The 21,443-nt window shown below is 30.2% G+C and overlaps 2 protein-coding genes across 2 annotated transcripts; both read right to left on the bottom strand.

Moving 5' to 3' along the window:
- Positions 1 to 1,795: 1,795 nt before the first annotated feature.
- On the bottom strand, positions 1,796 to 3,734 carry LOC104719655 (transcription factor MYB23-like). The gene is made up of 3 exons (XM_010437611.2): positions 3,505 to 3,734; positions 3,220 to 3,349; positions 1,796 to 2,385 (listed from the first exon to the last, which is right to left on the bottom strand). The coding sequence occupies exons 1-3, from the start codon at positions 3,635 to 3,637 to the stop codon at positions 1,989 to 1,991; spliced, it is 660 nt and encodes a 219-aa protein (XP_010435913.2). The 5' UTR covers positions 3,638 to 3,734; the 3' UTR covers positions 1,796 to 1,988.
- An 11,213-nt stretch (positions 3,735 to 14,947) lies between these two features.
- On the bottom strand, positions 14,948 to 16,890 carry LOC147937343 (transcription factor MYB23-like). Its single transcript, XM_087470069.1, has 3 exons — positions 16,661 to 16,890; positions 16,372 to 16,501; positions 14,948 to 15,537 (listed from the first exon to the last, which is right to left on the bottom strand). Exons 1-3 carry the CDS (start codon positions 16,791 to 16,793, stop codon positions 15,141 to 15,143), a joined length of 660 nt encoding a protein of 219 aa, XP_087326195.1. The 5' UTR covers positions 16,794 to 16,890; the 3' UTR covers positions 14,948 to 15,140.
- Positions 16,891 to 21,443: the final 4,553 nt, after the last annotated feature.

Raw genomic sequence — 21,443 nt, 5'->3', positions numbered from 1 at the left:
TAACAGCTGTGTTATTATATTGGTTGAACGTAATTGTTGACCTAAAACATCAAAATTTTCAACTCCTTCTGCAAGCAAAGAGATTATACAGTATTATACTCTCCTTTTATCATTTTAGATTTTATTTTGGGAGATTCTCAAAAATAACACAAAAATAAGTTTTTTCTAAATTTAGCACAACATCTCTAAAATTCCAAAAATAGCACCAATTAATATTTTAAAATTAAATCTTAAATTCAAAATACTAAACTCTACCCCTCAAAACTATATCCTAAATGAAAAATTGAGAACCCAAACCTAAAAAACAAAATTCTAAAAATTAATTTTAAATATTTTAATATGTTAAGTAGTGCTATTTTTGGAAATTTATGGAATATTTGCTATAATTGTCCATCAAACTTGTTTTAGTGCTATTTTAGGGTATTTCTCTTTTATTTTCACAAAATATATTTAGTTCTACCAAATATATTACAAAATGTCCGAGTATATAACATATTTTAAACTTTAAAGCAAAAAAAAAAGTATGTACCATTATTAGAAAGATGCCAAATAAAATGATATAATCTAGAATTTGACCAAGATAAAAAGAGAAATATTTTAAAATAACACTACAACATGTTTTATAGACAAAAATAGCACATTCCATACTCCCATATAGGATAGTCTTTTTTAGTCAACAATATAGGGTAGTCTGTATTTTCCATTCTAAAAGTTGGGTTTAAATATTTTTGAAGTTTCCCAAAGTGGAAAAAGAAAAACCCAAGAGTTAAATTTCATAGCTGCCTACAATGCACTAGTTACCACTTCAATTTTATTTGTACTTTGAGTAAATTATCCTTTTTTCTGTACCAAAAATAGGAAAAGCTTATGTGAAGTACACAAATTGTATATTAGAATCATTACTGGGTTATGATATATTAGAATCGTTACTCTCAGTGTTTGCGTTTCTAAGTGGCTTGTTCTCTTGATTTGGGTTGTTAAACAAAAGATTATAGTGACTGATTTGGGTTGCTCTACAAGTAATCTTCTGTTTTCTTTTTCATTTGTCCGTGATCATCATGTTTGGTGGTGTATGTCAAGTTTTCAACAATTGTATAGGAAACTGGATTGCTTGTTAGTTGTTAGATTACTTTTGTTTGTTTTAATGTTCATCATGTTCTTAAGTTATGCTCTTCGTATAGACCCGACACTTGTGTGATTCCTCAAGCATCTTCTTAATTATGCTTCTGAATTTCTTTTTCCATAACTATATTTGTATGTGTTGTTGTTGAGTTGTCATTCTGATGTCATTTTGATGTTCTTGCTTCTCATAAATTTTGGGTATATGATGCAGATGACAAGGACAAGACTATTGTTATAAGAGAAAATCCAATTTCTAGTGGAATAGAACATGAATGAAGCTTTCAAAACCCAAGGTTTCTACTTTCTACTCAAGTTGAAAGCTTAACTATGTTTTCCACTATTTGCATTTATATTTATGTTTATCGATTCTACGTTGGTTTATGTCGGGATTGTGACATGTGTTTTTGAGAACTTTGTTTTTTTTTTTGTGTGTAAAACATTATAAATAATGTAATTTGTTGAGTTAACCATTTAACTCATTAGATTAAATGAGTTCATAGGTTGACCCAACTCATTTAACTAAATTAGTTGGGTCAACCTATGAACTCATTTAATTTAAACTCATTAGGCAATGAGTTGAACTGAGTTGAGTTAATCATTTTGACACCTCTGTACACAATATACACATAAAAATTAAACTAATAGGGAATTTAATTTGGTTACATTAGGGAAATAACCAAATAAGTTTCTATAATTTGCTTATCAACTGATCATCCTTACTTTTGCAACAACATAAAGAAAAAGTACAAAAGCTACAAGCAAATATAGAGAAAAAAAAGTCGGTTGTATTCATATTCTTATTCTTGTTCATTGTAATCTATTAATCGATGACTAATTACTTCTTAGAAGCTAATCATATAAGATATTCAGAGGCAATACCCATTAGTAAAATCCATCATAGTGAGTGAACTGAGCTCGAAGTCATCTTCAAGAACCCAAAAAGTGTCGAACAGATTGGGAACCGTCGTTGCAACTTCTACGTCAGTTGATAATGAGTGGACCGGTTTTGGTTTTGGCTTGAGTTTAGACTCGTCAACTAAAGTGTCGAATCTTACAGTTGAAACTTTTTCGCCGGCGATCTCTTGATGATTAGAGGAAGTTGTGGTTATGAGGGCCAAAGATGGTGGAGACTCTGCATCGCAAGCCGGTTTCGCCCCAGATGAATTGTCTCCAAGACCAAGTTTCTTGCTGAGATGAGTGTTCCAATAATTCTTTACTTGGTTGTCTGTTCTTCCCGGAACTCTTTTTGCTATCAACGACCATCTAAATATTTTTAAAAGGCACGGTATCAGTTACTATGTTTATTTGTGGTTACACTTATTTAATAATAACAAATAAAAAGTGTATATATATATAAATATTGCATATCAGTATTTTGAATGTTTTCTAAATTAAATATGTGGCAAAACTTTTGAATCTAGCAATTTTGTAAATCGGCGTAATTTCTAGACCGAGGAGGGAGTTAATGCTTATGGACCTACAATAGAGCATGTGTATAATACATGTAGCAAGATCATGTGTTGATATGTTGTAAATGTTACATAAGACATATGTATATGCAGATGATTCATAAATGGGTACAATTATGAGTCATTGTAAAGTTCGAGAAAACATATTTTTTGAATAAAAACCTAGCTATATATAAATTAATGGCCGAAAAAACAAAGGGCATATATATATATAAGATTTTTGATACAAATTTACGATCCGTTTCTTCGGCTATACATATTCGAATAACCATTGTACGTATATGATTGTGGACGTCTGTGTAAATAGATTAATAAGGTAAACTTATATTATATAACCTAATTGATATGTATATATCATATATGAGTTATATATAAGTGATATACGTAACGTAGCTAACAAGATGTGAACATTTAAACAATTTAGAAATGACCGTGAATTAAGGATCGAACACGAAGTATAAACTAGATATATGTAATATATACCTTGCTAGCTGTACATTTAAACAATTTAGCGTGAATTAAGCATAGATCTCACACACATATAATTAATTGAATTGTATAAAAGAAAATAGAGCCAGATAATCCCTGGATATATAGATTAAAAGGAAAAAAAGAAAAGAAAAAGAACCTGTTGCCGAGGAGCTTGTGGAGTCTGATGATGAGATCTTCTTCTTGGTCAGTGAAATTGCCTCTGTTTACGGTAGGGCTTAAGTAGTTCATCCATCTCAACCTACAGCTCTTCCCACATCTCTTGAGCCCTAGTTATCATACAACAGTTTCAAATTCGATATTTAGTACTTTTCTTTTCTTGCATCAAGAAACAAGATAGAAGAAGCGAGAAAGAGAGAGAGAGAGAGAGAGAGAGAGAGAGAGAGAGAGAGAGAGAGAGAGAGAGAGAGAGAGAGTAAAAGACCAGTTTTCTTGGCGATGCGGTTCCAGTGGCCTTGGCCGTGAGTTCGGACATAGTCCATGAGAATCTTGTCTTCTTCCACTGTCCATAAACCTTTTTTGTATTCTTGCTCTTTTCCATCTCGTGTTATTCTCATCCTTTTTCACTTTTCTTGATCCCGATGAGAGAGAGAGAGGGAAGAGAGAGAGTGAAGGTGGCTGAGTCGGTGATGCATGATTAGTCGAGCCTGGCTCTATTTATATACATATATAATTCCATGTGACGTATATAATAAATGGTTCTGTATATATGTATATACAGAAGGCATGTTTGTATGCTGCTGTCTCTCCGAAAAGTCTGTATATGGTAAAGTCTACATTCTTTTACCAATAAGTCAACCTAACGAATTAAATTGATTTACCCGTTTTAACGGATGTAGATTTTTTTTTTTTTTTGGCAAACAACGGATGTAGATATATATACATTTTTCCGTACAGAAAATTCATAGAATATAACAGTATCATAAAGTATGTTTAGTTATGATGAAGTAAAAGATATATGTTAAAAAAAAAAAAAATCAGCGGCCTAGCTACGAAAATCATGTTGCTAACTAGTTTGCGACAACTTGATATAAAGATGAATCAGCCGCTGAGCACATAGAGAGTTTGAAGAGTTCTAAACTTGATGAGATAATTACTGTAATAGGTTTTGTAACTATACTATAACAAGTTAGAAGGGATCGTATATCCCATAATTAATTAAGGTTATATATATATGTAGATTAATTGAAAACGGTTTAGTATGTTTCTAACCACCCGTATATAATTTCTTAAAAGATAGGTTCGGGAGATCAAATATTCTTTAAAGAGTTAATCTACAGAAATATGTAGAGTTTGAGTTATATAATCTGACTGAAGTCTAAAAAAGAGTTATACGTAAAAGTAAAACTAAAAAGACATGCAAAGATATAACAATAACCACGTACGTCCATAATAATTTTTGCTCTTATTTCACAGTTTCTTTGAAATCATAAAATCCCGATATTGGAGTTTATCCTCTTGTTGTCTAGTAAGAAAGAACACAAAGTTGAATTTTTAATTACAATAAAAAAAAAGGAAATTAAAAACGGAGCAAATTTGAGAAATGACACTTCATATTCTGAGTTTTCAGCTGTTTTGTTCGTTATTCAAATATATTTTACCCAAACTATGTGATAAATCGAATGCAAGTATTATTATATACACAAAAATTACATTTGATTCGTTTTAAAGAAAGGGGTTGAAATAAAATATGAAATGTTGTTATAACCGAATTTACCAATATCTTATAAAGTATGTAAAAACTGTAATAAACTTTGTGTAGGTAGACATTTGTTGTGTATATCCCAACTAACAAGTTAAGTGGAACTGTGGAAGTGAAAATTGAAGGAAAGAAAAAGAGGAAGAAAGGTAATTACTATTGGACATAAATAGATGCTCCCTTGGGATATAATACTTGACAGATGCTAGCAATTTTTTAAACTTTTTATATTAATACCAAACATAGTAGATCTTCTGCTCATCCAGCTAAGCTATATGTGTAGCTATATTTTATGTGTGTATTATATGTTCAAAGTTCTAGCATATGAATTCTATATATGAATTATTTTTTCTCGAATCCCAATGTAGGGACAACTCTTTTGAATTCGATATATGAATTATTTAGTTCTTGTAAGTTCTTCAGATCAAAATTGATCTGATCATCACTCAACGAACACGCAAAACAAATATAAAAAGAACAGATAAAAAAACAAGCGATTTTACGTGAACTCAGAACCGGGAAAGCTACGTCTCGCCGGAGTTATTACTCCGGTAATCTATTAGGACTGAGAAGAAACAATCTGTTACAAAAGCTTGAATCCTCTCTCTCTTTAGCTCTAAATCACTTATTTCTCTCTCCCTGATTAAGATCTAACAACCTCTTAACCTCTTTTAAGATAAGATTTGAGCTATATAAACGAATCAACCCAATCCCTAACCGTCTTGAGCTCGATTCAATCAGAGAAAACAGACTTCATGTGTAACCCACGTGCTTCAACTTGAGCTTTGAATTAAACCATCTCTTTGACCGAGAGTCTTCTCGACACTTAGGCTTTCTTCTTATGAAGAATCTGAGTCACAACACCACAATTCTGATAAACGACCAAACCTGTCCAATTTACATTAATTTTTTTATATATAGTTGAATAAACTTGTTTAGCCCCAGGATCAGATTTGTTGATTCTGTTTGCAATACCTAATAATATTGTCTAACGTAGTTAATATTCCCTTCAACTGAACTTTTGCAAACAAGATTTTTCTAAAACTAAACTATATATAAAACTAGAATTTGTACTCGCGCACACGCGGGATTTTAGTTTAGATATTTCTTATCAACAGAAATCGTTTAGCTCAAATATAATCATTCCAACTTTTGAGTATATATATATATAGATATATATATATATATAATTTACTTTACTCAATGATATACAATATATATACTTTTTAAGATAATATTTTTTTGTTATATTTATTTGCGATTTTACATAGGATTTTAGTTAAATTTTTAATCTTCAACATATAATTTGAAGATTAAAAGATAAATCTATATAAATGCCGTACTTATTTTACTAATCTATATATAACATATACTGTCTAGTGTCGGCGAGTCACAATAATATTGTCGACAATCTTCTGACATTTTATCTTTAAAAGAGTTCATTCCATATTCATATCCCATGAAAACATAATTTTAAAAGTTCTAACATCAATGTCGATGGTTGACCTAATTATAGAGACCATTTAAACATATCGATATCTTACATTAAATACGAATATACAAAGTTTCATGAACAATTTTACTGCAATGTCGCTACAATGAGGTTGTCCAAATGCATCATTTGCAGATGTTAATTTTGTGATGCAACCCCAACATCATCTTCTCAAAAAAAACATAGTGTACTTTAAATATGTTGTTTTTGTCAATTTTTGGGTTAAAAGCATTTGATAATATATATATATATATATTATATTTGTTATATATGTTTTATATCATGTTATAAAATTGTAGCTCCGATTGATAATATACCGTATGAGATATGGTACACAAATCACATATCATTTTTCTATATTTCCTGACCATTTATTTAGTTTTTTAGATAGATTATTTTTTCAAAATTCTTTTTCGTAGTTTTCCCAAAAAAAATTATTCCCCTTACAATGTATTTGTTTTAGATCAAAACTTTTAAGTTAAGTTAAGTAATTAATCTTTTCTTTCTTATAAGTAAAATTTAATAATAAATCTTTATAGTATATGTTTCTTAGAAACTAATGTTTCACTTCAATTTTATTTTCATATTTAGTTTTTATAAATACAATTACATAACTTGTTTTTTACTCCACCATGCATTGAAATCTTACTTACATTCTAAAACTCATTAACCCATTCTAAATTTTGGAATATAATTATTTTTTGGTTATAATTTTAATAATAACATTTTTACTAAAACAAATTTATAGTATTATTTTTACTATTTTAAAATTTTCATTAAATTTACTTAATTCATTTTTAGATTGTTATTAATTTATTATTTACTAAAAATTATATTATTTTTATAATATTTTAAAATTTAATTAATTTTAGTTAATTCGTTTTTATTTATTTTTTACTATTATTAATTATAGTTAATAAATATGTAGTGAATGAATATTAAAAATAGTATTTTTTTATGCAAAAAAAAATTGATTAGGTGGATGCTGATGTGGAGGAAGGAGAAGTGAGCAAAGTTAACTTGATATATATAGATTAGTCATCCTTGAGAAAAAAAAATGTAATTAAACTCTGGACAGTATTATATCATGATAATCACTGCACTAAATATATTATTATAATTATGTAATGCATATGAATTATGTAAGTATATAGATTACAGCTTCCACTTGATTTAGCCTACTTTTATTAGAATTAATGAATAATTAAAATTATGGGACCTATAGACCTTTTAATTCCTAACCTTACATTCAAACATCCCAACTAGTTGATGTTGATCATCTAATCTATTAACTACACTAACATCCATACATTGTATTGGTAAAGCCCTAGAGATTAATAAAAGAGAATACTACGTCTGTTCTTAAAATAAGGCTTTTTTTTGGACTTTATCTTGTTTCACAAATATTGATTTCTACTCATTTTTAAATAATTTGTAAACTACACAAAGTAATCATTGAAAATATTTGAATTTTATAAAATATGTTTGTTGTATAGTTCAATAACTATTTCTGATGAGATAATAATTAATGTATTTATGATTAGTACTTATTATTTATTAATTTATGTGAAAAAGTCCTAGATATCAAATTTCTGGAAACAAAGGGAGTAAGTAACAGAGATAATTGTTTTAAACCTCTAGTATGTTATAATGAAAGCTGTTTTATTTATAAAAAAAATCAAACTAGTACTATTTTGCAAATTGTATTAAAATGAGAAATTTGTAAGGAAATAAATATAAACTTTAAAATATAGGATAAAGCATGTTAAATCATGTTACTCATGTAATACTATTGTACAAAACAATCATATATAGTAGAACTAAAATATATATTTTTCAATAAAAATAAATATTGAGAACATTAGTTAAGATTCACAAATTAGAAACTACTCTTCATATAAAATGTTATTACATCTCATATCGTCATGCCATGCCATTCACTTACTACATTATTGTACTTTATTAGGTTCTTATAGACTGGTTTCACAAATAATTTACATTAACATTTCATAGTTTCTTTAATATAATTTCATAAATCATCATAAATATTTTATGTTATATATATATATATATATATTTTGTTCATTAATCATCTGCAATATATCAAATTCTAAAATATGGTAGTAAAACTAAAAAGGGTTAACAGAACATTATCTTTACATAAGATACTTCTAATGGTGAAGTGACAGTGACCAAAAGTAAGTCCTTAATGCAAAAGACACCATCACACCAGAGATCAAGTCCTGCTCCCTACGAATGTATGGATTAGGCTAATGGGCCTATTTGTTGTGGTCCAATAGTTGACAAAAAAAAAGAGACTTCTAATGATTTATGGGAGATTTATGATAAAATTATGAAGTATTTATGGAACTAGGTGCTTCCCCACGCAACGCGTGGGTTGTGGTGTAGTTGACATTTTTTTATTTTTGGTCTTTTTCGTTTTCTCTTTTGTATTATTTCGTTTTAATTAGGCATATACGGATTTCGCAGTCACTTGTATTCATACACTATATCTTTATACCATTTCGTTTAGATGTGTACAATTGTGGCGTTTATTTTTTATGAATTATGAGGATGTTGTTTTTTTGCTTATGAGGATCCAATCTTATCAGTGATTGATATTGTTCCCAATACATTTATTGTATTTTAGATTTTCTAATTAACTACTTATGTAAATCTTTCATATGTTGATGTTGCAATAATAAGTTATTTTTTAAAAATAATTATCTTCCGTGTAAGTGATTATGTTTGTATGCTCATGTTTTGGTCTAATATCAATAAGATCATTTCTGTTTTTCTTTAGTTGGCTTTGAAACAATTTTTGAGTTAAGCAAATAATGGGTCGAATAATGGTGTTAATAAGTAATATAAATTCTTATGTATATATATTGTCGAGATTCGAGGACGAATCTATGTTGGTGGGGGAGAAATGTAACGCCCGCGAACCAAAAACTCTACGTTTTGGGGGTGGGTGTCGATTGACACCCATGGTGGTGTCGGTCGACACCACTTATTTCTAGTTCGACCAAATTGATTTAATTGTCGATTTTGGTCGGTTTGGTTTAGGGAAAATCATATAACCGAGATATTTAAGTGAGAAAACGACCTAGGTCTTGTTCTATTATGTCTTGGTCGCCGTTTTTGAGAGAATACAGAGAGAAAAGGAGAGAAAAAGTTTCTTAAGGTTTTGGAGATAGTTTGTGAGATTTGAAGGCGTTTTTGGAGAGATCTTGCTGTGAGAGTGAAGATCCAAGGTTAGGAACGTGGTGGGAAGGTTTTTGTGGTGGTAGCTTCGTCTTTTGGGCTTAGATCTCGTTGTTGGCTAAGGTGAGTGCATGACCATGGCTTATCTAAGCTAAGATCTCTGTTTCTGTGATATTGTGTGTTGTTTGGTTGTTTGTTTTGGTTGTTTTGTGAGTTTCGTAGCTCCTGCCACTAAAGCTGTTTATCCACCCAATTCCCAAAAATAGATAAGTTTTAATTATTCATAAAACTTCCCATTTTCAGAATCCGCATATTCTCTTAGCACCATGACATGACCAATCAAAAATCCATGAGAACTGATCATGTCATCTATGACCACTCTTCAGGTCACCCTCTAAACATTCCCGCCATTCTGGGTATTTCACATCCCCTTTCCAAAAATACGCAAGTCCTAACTATTCATAGGACTTTCCATTTTTAGAAAATTTCTATTTATTGGAATTTTCTATTTTTATAATTGCATAATCATTCAACCTACTATACATCAGGATTTCATAAGATCTAATCATCTTAATAAATCCTCTCCTACCAGTATTGTCAAAAAATATTTTGCAATACGGTCCACTGGGCCGGAGAAACCTGCTGCCAGACTCAAAAGTGACATCCACACTATCCACACTCTCATACTCCCTCTTGACCTGCATGCAAATTCTTGACCTGCGATCCCGTGGCACTCCAAGCCACTCCAATGAAGTAAGTTACCGACTTAAATTTTTGAAAACCGAACAATTTCTTTCCTACTTGATCAATTCTGGATCAAATATCTCAACAACATCTCTATGCTTTTTTTCCACATACCTTACCATGTCTAAACGACCTAGACAAGTCTATAACCATTATAGAGTCTTTCCTAGAACCGTATACGCTCTGATACCAAACTGAAATGACCACACCCGGATTCTCAATCCTTACATATAATCCACAAGAAACGATCTCACCGAAACCCCATAATTCCATCGAGACAACCGACGTAGAAATCGCTCCATACAAAACTCCCACAAACACACCAAACCCCACCTTATCTAGTTATTGAGTCGCACAACCAACCATCCCTAGTGATCGTGTAACAAGAGAGGTGGGCTGGAATATTTGATTTCATCCAGCCACGGACAACACTTCCCACAATTTCTCCAATTCTCGATCAACTCCTCTAGTGTTGAACAACACATCCACTTGATGTTGAACATCACTCTCCTAGTGTCGGTTGACACAAACGCCCACAACATCACTTACGTCGATCTTTCATCATCCAAACCTAACTCCAGCTGCCCTCCTATGACCCAAACACACAACAACATGCTGGTGTCGACTGATAGTTAAATACTATTGCAAATTTCAAGAAAATAACTAAATACTATTGGTTTAGAGTTAAAGAAAATTTAATAAAATCAAGATATTTATAATCAAGTTTTAATGTATTTTATTAATATGTGTGAAAAAACTAAAAATGGAATCAATTAGGAACAAAGGAAGTACTAAAACTCAGGGATTCATCATCTTTCAGTTCCATAGAATCTGCTACATTTTTCAACTCTGAATCAAGGTCTGTGTTTTTTTTTTTTTTTTTTTTTTGGTAAAAGGTTAAATTTTATACTATTTTCTGTTTTTTCTGTACAAAAAAAAAAAGAAAACAACAATTATAAAGGAAAGGAAATACAGGAGAAATAGTAAGCTAGAAGGGAGGAGGAGGAGTCTGTCGATCCGGGAATGGAGAGTAGACGATCTATGATAGTGCGATCAACCACGGCTCTCACCGCAGATGGAGTTGAGTGAAGGTCAGATAGCAGGTGACTTGAAGGACCAGCTTGAGGAGTGTTGCGACCTTAGGATTGGGTGGTATCCTTGCTTGAGTAATCCAGCCTGAGATAGAGAGCAAATCCGAAGGAGGAGATGGCCAAATTCGACCTGCGAAAACTTCCCAAATTTCAAGAGAGTAAGGGCATGAGAAGAACATATGTTCATGACTCTCAAGTCTCGAAGAGCACAGGACGCAAGGGGGGGAGATGTTCATTCCCCAACTCCTTAGTCTATCTCTTGTAGGGAGACAACCCTGAAAAGCAAGCCACATTATGAAAGAATATCGTGGCACTGCCTCCTTAAACTATACCGTCTTGCACCAAGGGACATGAGCGAAGTGAGAACGAAGCTGCTCCCAAGTTTCTTTAGAAGAGAAACTATGTGTGAAAGTTCCTGATAACCGTTTCCAGAGATAGATATCTGCACCGTTGGTATCATTTGGTGGAGAGATAGAGATCAAGTTCTGTGTTATTTAACAGTAAAATTCCTGTGTTGAGTTATTACAGATAGTTTTTGTACAACTTTCTCGTTAACTTGAGCTTTTCCATTACACTAACAGAAGGCACACTGCTATATAGTTTATATCCTTACGAATGAGATAACATAATTCGATTAGGACGAGAATCTGGTATCCATATGTATTTATAAATCATATTATTTTTTTGTTATAAGAGAGGGAGTGCCGGAGTGGAGAAAAGGTTGGCCAAGCCGATAAGCTCAGAGCCGTTTATAGGGCCACAATCCCAAATCCAAAAAAGTCTAATTCATATCCAAAAATTATTGTATTTTTATACTTTATTTGTTGTGGGAATCGAACCTCTTACCTATTGGTTACATAGCCAATCCTTACCCGGTTGTACAAGAGAATTTTTGGAAATAGGGCCGAAAACATTGTAATTAAAACTGGGCCGCAAGCATATACTTCATCAGCTTGTGGCTTGGACTGGCTCTGGATAGGCTAAAATACCTATCAAACCCATCGTTGTTCAATATATATGCACTTGTCAAATAAAAGAGAGATTGATCATGTAGGCGAGGCGATAAGCTTGAACAACCTTATGTTAGATAGATGATATGGTCTTCGAATGGAGAGTGTTGACACACACACCAAAAGGAAAAAAAAAAAAGTCTATCCGTTTCATTGTAAATGTAGTTTATTTTTTTCAACATTGAAAAAATAAACAAATTGTACTTATCTTTGATTAGTTTACTGTACAATTTTTTCTTTGGCCAATTTTTTATTTGTATATGAGCTTGTCCATAATCGATCTATAATATTTTGGATACGAATGGACCATAAACAACCCGCCTATTTTAAAAGTTCAACCTCAATTTTTGAATATGGATGGACCATAGACAACCCCGTCTATTTTAAAAACTCTACCTCGATTAATAAATAAAAGATGAGAATTCAAGATATCCATCGCGGTCATGAAATCTACCAAGTCACCTTTTGATGATTTGTTTCAAGAAATAAATACGTTTTAATGATTTGTTTCAATAAATAAATACGTTTTAATGATTTGGTTTAATTTTTTTTTTTGGAACAATTTATTCACGTCAACAAGGAAAATCATCTCTAACAGTCTTGGCGTCCTCAACTAACTTTCAAATTCCAACGTACGAGGTCTGGTCTTATTTATATTATGAATGTATGATTTATTAAATTCGTGGTTAATCGTCACTGATTTCAGATTACAATGCCAACTCTAACATTTGTCTATGTAATTAAAGTTACTAAGAGACACAAGAGCCTAACCTGACAAGACCTCATTCTCTTTTAAAAATCTTTCAAGCCGTGATACGAAGAATCAAGGTTGTAACAGCTGTGTTATTATATTGGTTGAACGTAATTGTTGACCTAAAACATCAAAATTTTCAACTCCTTCTGCAAGCAAAGAGATTATACAGTATTATACTCTCCTTTTATCATTTTAGATTTTATTTTGGGAGATTCTCAAAAATAACACAAAAATAAGTTTTTTCTAAATTTAGCACAACATCTCTAAAATTCCAAAAATAGCACCAATTAATATTTTAAAATTAAATCTTAAATTCAAAATACTAAACTCTACCCCTCAAAACTATATCCTAAATGAAAAATTGAGAACCCAAACCTAAAAAACAAAATTCTAAAAATTAATTTTAAATATTTTAATATGTTAAGTAGTGCTATTTTTGGAAATTTATGGAATATTTGCTATAATTGTCCATCAAACTTGTTTTAGTGCTATTTTAGGGTATTTCTCTTTTATTTTCACAAAATATATTTAGTTCTACCAAATATATTACAAAATGTCCGAGTATATAACATATTTTAAACTTTAAAGCAAAAAAAAAAGTATGTACCATTATTAGAAAGATGCCAAATAAAATGATATAATCTAGAATTTGACCAAGATAAAAAGAGAAATATTTTAAAATAACACTACAACATGTTTTATAGACAAAAATAGCACATTCCATACTCCCATATAGGATAGTCTTTTTTAGTCAACAATATAGGGTAGTCTGTATTTTCCATTCTAAAAGTTGGGTTTAAATATTTTTGAAGTTTCCCAAAGTGGAAAAAGAAAAACCCAAGAGTTAAATTTCATAGCTGCCTACAATGCACTAGTTACCACTTCAATTTTATTTGTACTTTGAGTAAATTATCCTTTTTTCTGTACCAAAAATAGGAAAAGCTTATGTGAAGTACACAAATTGTATATTAGAATCATTACTGGGTTATGATATATTAGAATCGTTACTCTCAGTGTTTGCGTTTCTAAGTGGCTTGTTCTCTTGATTTGGGTTGTTAAACAAAAGATTATAGTGACTGATTTGGGTTGCTCTACAAGTAATCTTCTGTTTTCTTTTTCATTTGTCCGTGATCATCATGTTTGGTGGTGTATGTCAAGTTTTCAACAATTGTATAGGAAACTGGATTGCTTGTTAGTTGTTAGATTACTTTTGTTTGTTTTAATGTTCATCATGTTCTTAAGTTATGCTCTTCGTATAGACCCGACACTTGTGTGATTCCTCAAGCATCTTCTTAATTATGCTTCTGAATTTCTTTTTCCATAACTATATTTGTATGTGTTGTTGTTGAGTTGTCATTCTGATGTCATTTTGATGTTCTTGCTTCTCATAAATTTTGGGTATATGATGCAGATGACAAGGACAAGACTATTGTTATAAGAGAAAATCCAATTTCTAGTGGAATAGAACATGAATGAAGCTTTCAAAACCCAAGGTTTCTACTTTCTACTCAAGTTGAAAGCTTAACTATGTTTTCCACTATTTGCATTTATATTTATGTTTATCGATTCTACGTTGGTTTATGTCGGGATTGTGACATGTGTTTTTGAGAACTTTGTTTTTTTTTTTGTGTGTAAAACATTATAAATAATGTAATTTGTTGAGTTAACCATTTAACTCATTAGATTAAATGAGTTCATAGGTTGACCCAACTCATTTAACTAAATTAGTTGGGTCAACCTATGAACTCATTTAATTTAAACTCATTAGGCAATGAGTTGAACTGAGTTGAGTTAATCATTTTGACACCTCTGTACACAATATACACATAAAAATTAAACTAATAGGGAATTTAATTTGGTTACATTAGGGAAATAACCAAATAAGTTTCTATAATTTGCTTATCAACTGATCATCCTTACTTTTGCAACAACATAAAGAAAAAGTACAAAAGCTACAAGCAAATATAGAGAAAAAAAAGTCGGTTGTATTCATATTCTTATTCTTGTTCATTGTAATCTATTAATCGATGACTAATTACTTCTTAGAAGCTAATCATATAAGATATTCAGAGGCAATACCCATTAGTAAAATCCATCATAGTGAGTGAACTGAGCTCGAAGTCATCTTCAAGAACCCAAAAAGTGTCGAACAGATTGGGAACCGTCGTTGCAACTTCTACGTCAGTTGATAATGAGTGGACCGGTTTTGGTTTTGGCTTGAGTTTAGACTCGTCAACTAAAGTGTCGAATCTTACAGTTGAAACTTTTTCGCCGGCGATCTCTTGATGATTAGAGGAAGTTGTGGTTATGAGGGCCAAAGATGGTGGAGACTCTGCATCGCAAGCCGGTTTCGCCCCAGATGAATTGTCTCCAAGACCAAGTTTCTTGCTGAGATGAGTGTTCCAATAATTCTTTACTTGGTTGTCTGTTCTTCCCGGAACTCTTTTTGCTATCAACGACCATCTAAATATTTTTAAAAGGCACGGTATCAGTTACTATGTTTATTTGTGGTTACACTTATTTAATAATAACAAATAAAAAGTGTATATATATATAAATATTGCATATCAGTATTTTGAATGTTTTCTAAATTAAATATGTGGCAAAACTTTTGAATCTAGCAATTTTGTAAATCGGCGTAATTTCTAGACCGAGGAGGGAGTTAATGCTTATGGACCTACAATAGAGCATGTGTATAATACATGTAGCAAGATCATGTGTTGATATGTTGTAAATGTTACATAAGACATATGTATATGCAGATGATTCATAAATGGGTACAATTATGAGTCATTGTAAAGTTCGAGAAAACATATTTTTTGAATAAAAACCTAGCTATATATAAATTAATGGCCGAAAAAACAAAGGGCATATATATATATAAGATTTTTGATACAAATTTACGATCCGTTTCTTCGGCTATACATATTCGAATAACCATTGTACGTATATGATTGTGGACGTCTGTGTAAATAGATTAATAAGGTAAACTTATATTATATAACCTAATTGATATGTATATATCATATATGAGTTATATATAAGTGATATACGTAACGTAGCTAACAAGATGTGAACATTTAAACAATTTAGAAATGACCGTGAATTAAGGATCGAACACGAAGTATAAACTAGATATATGTAATATATACCTTGCTAGCTGTACATTTAAACAATTTAGCGTGAATTAAGCATAGATCTCACACACATATAATTAATTGAATTGTATAAAAGAAAATAGAGCCAGATAATCCCTGGATATATAGATTAAAAGGAAAAAAAGAAAAGAAAAAGAACCTGTTGCCGAGGAGCTTGTGGAGTCTGATGATGAGATCTTCTTCTTGGTCAGTGAAATTGCCTCTGTTTACGGTAGGGCTTAAGTAGTTCATCCATCTCAACCTACAGCTCTTCCCACATCTCTTGAGCCCTAGTTATCATACAACAGTTTCAAATTCGATATTTAGTACTTTTCTTTTCTTGCATCAAGAAACAAGATAGAAGAAGCGAGAAAGAGAGAGAGAGAGAGAGAGAGAGAGAGAGAGAGAGAGAGAGAGAGAGAGAGAGAGAGAGAGAGAGAGTAAAAGACCAGTTTTCTTGGCGATGCGGTTCCAGTGGCCTTGGCCGTGAGTTCGGACATAGTCCATGAGAATCTTGTCTTCTTCCACTGTCCATAAACCTTTTTTGTATTCTTGCTCTTTTCCATCTCGTGTTATTCTCATCCTTTTTCACTTTTCTTGATCCCGATGAGAGAGAGAGAGGGAAGAGAGAGAGTGAAGGTGGCTGAGTCGGTGATGCATGATTAGTCGAGCCTGGCTCTATTTATATACATATATAATTCCATGTGACGTATATAATAAATGGTTCTGTATATATGTATATACAGAAGGCATGTTTGTATGCTGCTGTCTCTCCGAAAAGTCTGTATATGGTAAAGTCTACATTCTTTTACCAATAAGTCAACCTAACGAATTAAATTGATTTACCCGTTTTAACGGATGTAGATTTTTTTTTTTTTTGGCAAACAACGGATGTAGATATATATACATTTTTCCGTACAGAAAATTCATAGAATATAACAGTATCATAAAGTATGTTTAGTTATGATGAAGTAAAAGATATATGTTAAAAAAAAAAAAAATCAGCGGCCTAGCTACGAAAATCATGTTGCTAACTAGTTTGCGACAACTTGATATAAAGATGAATCAGCCGCTGAGCACATAGAGAGTTTGAAGAGTTCTAAACTTGATGAGATAATTACTGTAATAGGTTTTGTAACTATACTATAACAAGTTAGAAGGGATCGTATATCCCATAATTAATTAAGGTTATATATATATGTAGATTAATTGAAAACGGTTTAGTATGTTTCTAACCACCCGTATATAATTTCTTAAAAGATAGGTTCGGGAGATCAAATATTCTTTAAAGAGTTAATCTACAGAAATATGTAGAGTTTGAGTTATATAATCTGACTGAAGTCTAAAAAAGAGTTATACGTAAAAGTAAAACTAAAAAGACATGCAAAGATATAACAATAACCACGTACGTCCATAATAATTTTTGCTCTTATTTCACAGTTTCTTTGAAATCATAAAATCCCGATATTGGAGTTTATCCTCTTGTTGTCTAGTAAGAAAGAACACAAAGTTGAATTTTTAATTACAATAAAAAAAAAGGAAATTAAAAACGGAGCAAATTTGAGAAATGACACTTCATATTCTGAGTTTTCAGCTGTTTTGTTCGTTATTCAAATATATTTTACCCAAACTATGTGATAAATCGAATGCAAGTATTATTATATACACAAAAATTACATTTGATTCGTTTTAAAGAAAGGGGTTGAAATAAAATATGAAATGTTGTTATAACCGAATTTACCAATATCTTATAAAGTATGTAAAAACTGTAATAAACTTTGTGTAGGTAGACATTTGTTGTGTATATCCCAACTAACAAGTTAAGTGGAACTGTGGAAGTGAAAATTGAAGGAAAGAAAAAGAGGAAGAAAGGTAATTACTATTGGACATAAATAGATGCTCCCTTGGGATATAATACTTGACAGATGCTAGCAATTTTTTAAACTTTTTATATTAATACCAAACATAGTAGATCTTCTGCTCATCCAGCTAAGCTATATGTGTAGCTATATTTTATGTGTGTATTATATGTTCAAAGTTCTAGCATATGAATTCTATATATGAATTATTTTTTCTCGAATCCCAATGTAGGGACAACTCTTTTGAATTCGATATATGAATTATTTAGTTCTTGTAAGTTCTTCAGATCAAAATTGATCTGATCATCACTCAACGAACACGCAAAACAAATATAAAAAGAACAGATAAAAAAACAAGCGATTTTACGTGAACTCAGAACCGGGAAAGCTACGTCTCGCCGGAGTTATTACTCCGGTAATCTATTAGGACTGAGAAGAAACAATCTGTTACAAAAGCTTGAATCCTCTCTCTCTTTAGCTCTAAATCACTTATTTCTCTCTCCCTGATTAAGATCTAACAACCTCTTAACCTCTTTTAAGATAAGATTTGAGCTATATAAACGAATCAACCCAATCCCTAACCGTCTTGAGCTCGATTCAATCAGAGAAAACAGACTTCATGTGTAACCCACGTGCTTCAACTTGAGCTTTGAATTAAACCATCTCTTTGACCGAGAGTCTTCTCGACACTTAGGCTTTCTTCTTATGAAGAATCTGAGTCACAACACCACAATTCTGATAAACGACCAAACCTGTCCAATTTACATTAATTTTTTTATATATAGTTGAATAAACTTGTTTAGCCCCAGGATCAGATTTGTTGATTCTGTTTGCAATACCTAATAATATTGTCTAACGTAGTTAATATTCCCTTCAACTGAACTTTTGCAAACAAGATTTTTCTAAAACTAAACTATATATAAAACTAGAATTTGTACTCGCGCACACGCGGGATTTTAGTTTAGATATTTCTTATCAACAGAAATCGTTTAGCTCAAATATAATCATTCCAACTTTTGAGTATATATATATATAGATATATATATATATATAATTTACTTTACTCAATGATATACAATATATATACTTTTTAAGATAATATTTTTTTGTTATATTTATTTGCGATTTTACATAGGATTTTAGTTAAATTTTTAATCTTCAACATATAATTTGAAGATTAAAAGATAAATCTATATAAATGCCGTACTTATTTTACTAATCTATATATAACATATACTGTCTAGTGTCGGCGAGTCACAATAATATTGTCGACAATCTTCTGACATTTTATCTTTAAAAGAGTTCATTCCATATTCATATCCCATGAAAACATAATTTTAAAAGTTCTAACATCAATGTCGATGGTTGACCTAATTATAGAGACCATTTAAACATATCGATATCTTACATTAAATACGAATATACAAAGTTTCATGAACAATTTTACTGCAATGTCGCTACAATGAGGTTGTCCAAATGCATCATTTGCAGATGTTAATTTTGTGATGCAACCCCAACATCATCTTCTCAAAAAAAACATAGTGTACTTTAAATATGTTGTTTTTGTCAATTTTTGGGTTAAAAGCATTTGATAATATATATATATATATATTATATTTGTTATATATGTTTTATATCATGTTATAAAATTGTAGCTCCGATTGATAATATACCGTATGAGATATGGTACACAAATCACATATCATTTTTCTATATTTCCTGACCATTTATTTAGTTTTTTAGATAGATTATTTTTTCAAAATTCTTTTTCGTAGTTTTCCCAAAAAAAATTATTCCCCTTACAATGTATTTGTTTTAGATCAAAACTTTTAAGTTAAGTTAAGTAATTAATCTTTTCTTTCTTATAAGTAAAATTTAATAATAAATCTTTATAGTATATGTTTCTTAGAAACTAATGTTTCACTTCAATTTTATTTTCATATTTAGTTTTTATAAATACAATTACATAACTTGTTTTTTACTCCACCATGCATTGAAATCTTACTTACATTCTAAAACTCATTAACCCATTCTAAATTTTGGAATATAATTATTTTTTGGTTATAATTTTAATAATAACATTTTTACTAAAACAAATTTATAGTATTATTTTTACTATTTTAAAATTTTCATTAAATTTACTTAATTCATTTTTAGATTGTTATTAATTTATTATTTACTAAAAATTATATTATTTTTATAATATTTTAAAATTTAATTAATTTTAGTTAATTCGTTTTTATTTATTTTTTACTATTATTAATTATAGTTAATAAATATGTAGTGAATGAATATTAAAAATAGTATTTTTTTATGCAAAAAAAAATTGATTAGGTGGATGCTGATGTGGAGGAAGGAGAAGTGAGCAAAGTTAACTTGATATATATAGATTAGTCATCCTTGAGAAAAAAAAATGTAATTAAACTCTGGACAGTATTATATCATGATAATCACTGCACTAAATATATTATTATAATTATGTAATGCATATGAATTATGTAAGTATATAGATTACAGCTTCCACTTGATTTAGCCTACTTTTATTAGAATTAATGAATAATTAAAATTATGGGACCTATAGACCTTTTAATTCCTAACCTTACATTCAAACATCCCAACTAGTTGATGTTGATCATCTAATCTATTAACTACACTAACATCCATACATTGTATTGGTAAAGCCCTAGAGATTAATAAAAGAGAATACTACGTCTGTTCTTAAAAGAAGGCTTTTTTTTGGACTTTATCTTGTTTCACAAATATTGATTTCTACTCATTTTTAAATAATTTGTAAACTACACAAAGTAATCATTGAAAATATTTGAATTTTATAAAATATGTTTGTTGTATAGTTCAATAACTATTTCTGATGAGATAATAATTAATGTATTTATGATTAGTACTTATTATTTATTAATTTATGTGAAAAAGTCCTAGATATCAAATTTCTGGAAACAAAGGGAGTAAGTAACAGAGATAATTGTTTTAAACCTCTAGTATGTTATAATGAAAGCTGTTTTATTTATAAAAAAAATCAAACTAGTACTATTTTGCAAATTGTATTAAAATGAGAAATTTGTAAGGAAATAAATATAAACTTTAAAATATAGGATAAAGCATGTTAAATCATGTTACTCATGTAATACTATTGTACAAAACAATCATATATAGTAGAACTAAAATATATATTTTTCAATAAAAATAAATATTGAGAACATTAGTTAAGATTCACAAATTAGAAACTACTCTTCATATAAAATGTTATTACATCTCATATCGTCATGCCATGCCATTCACTTACTACATTATTGTACTTTATTAGGTTCTTATAGACTGGTTTCACAAATAATTTACATTAACATTTCATAGTTTC

This window comes from Camelina sativa, chromosome 10, assembly GCF_030686135.1.
Source record: "Camelina sativa cultivar CO46 ecotype springtype chromosome 10, ASM3068613v1".
NCBI lineage: Eukaryota > Viridiplantae > Streptophyta > Magnoliopsida > Brassicales > Brassicaceae > Camelina > Camelina sativa.
This window is presented reverse-complemented; position numbering and strand designations above follow the sequence as displayed.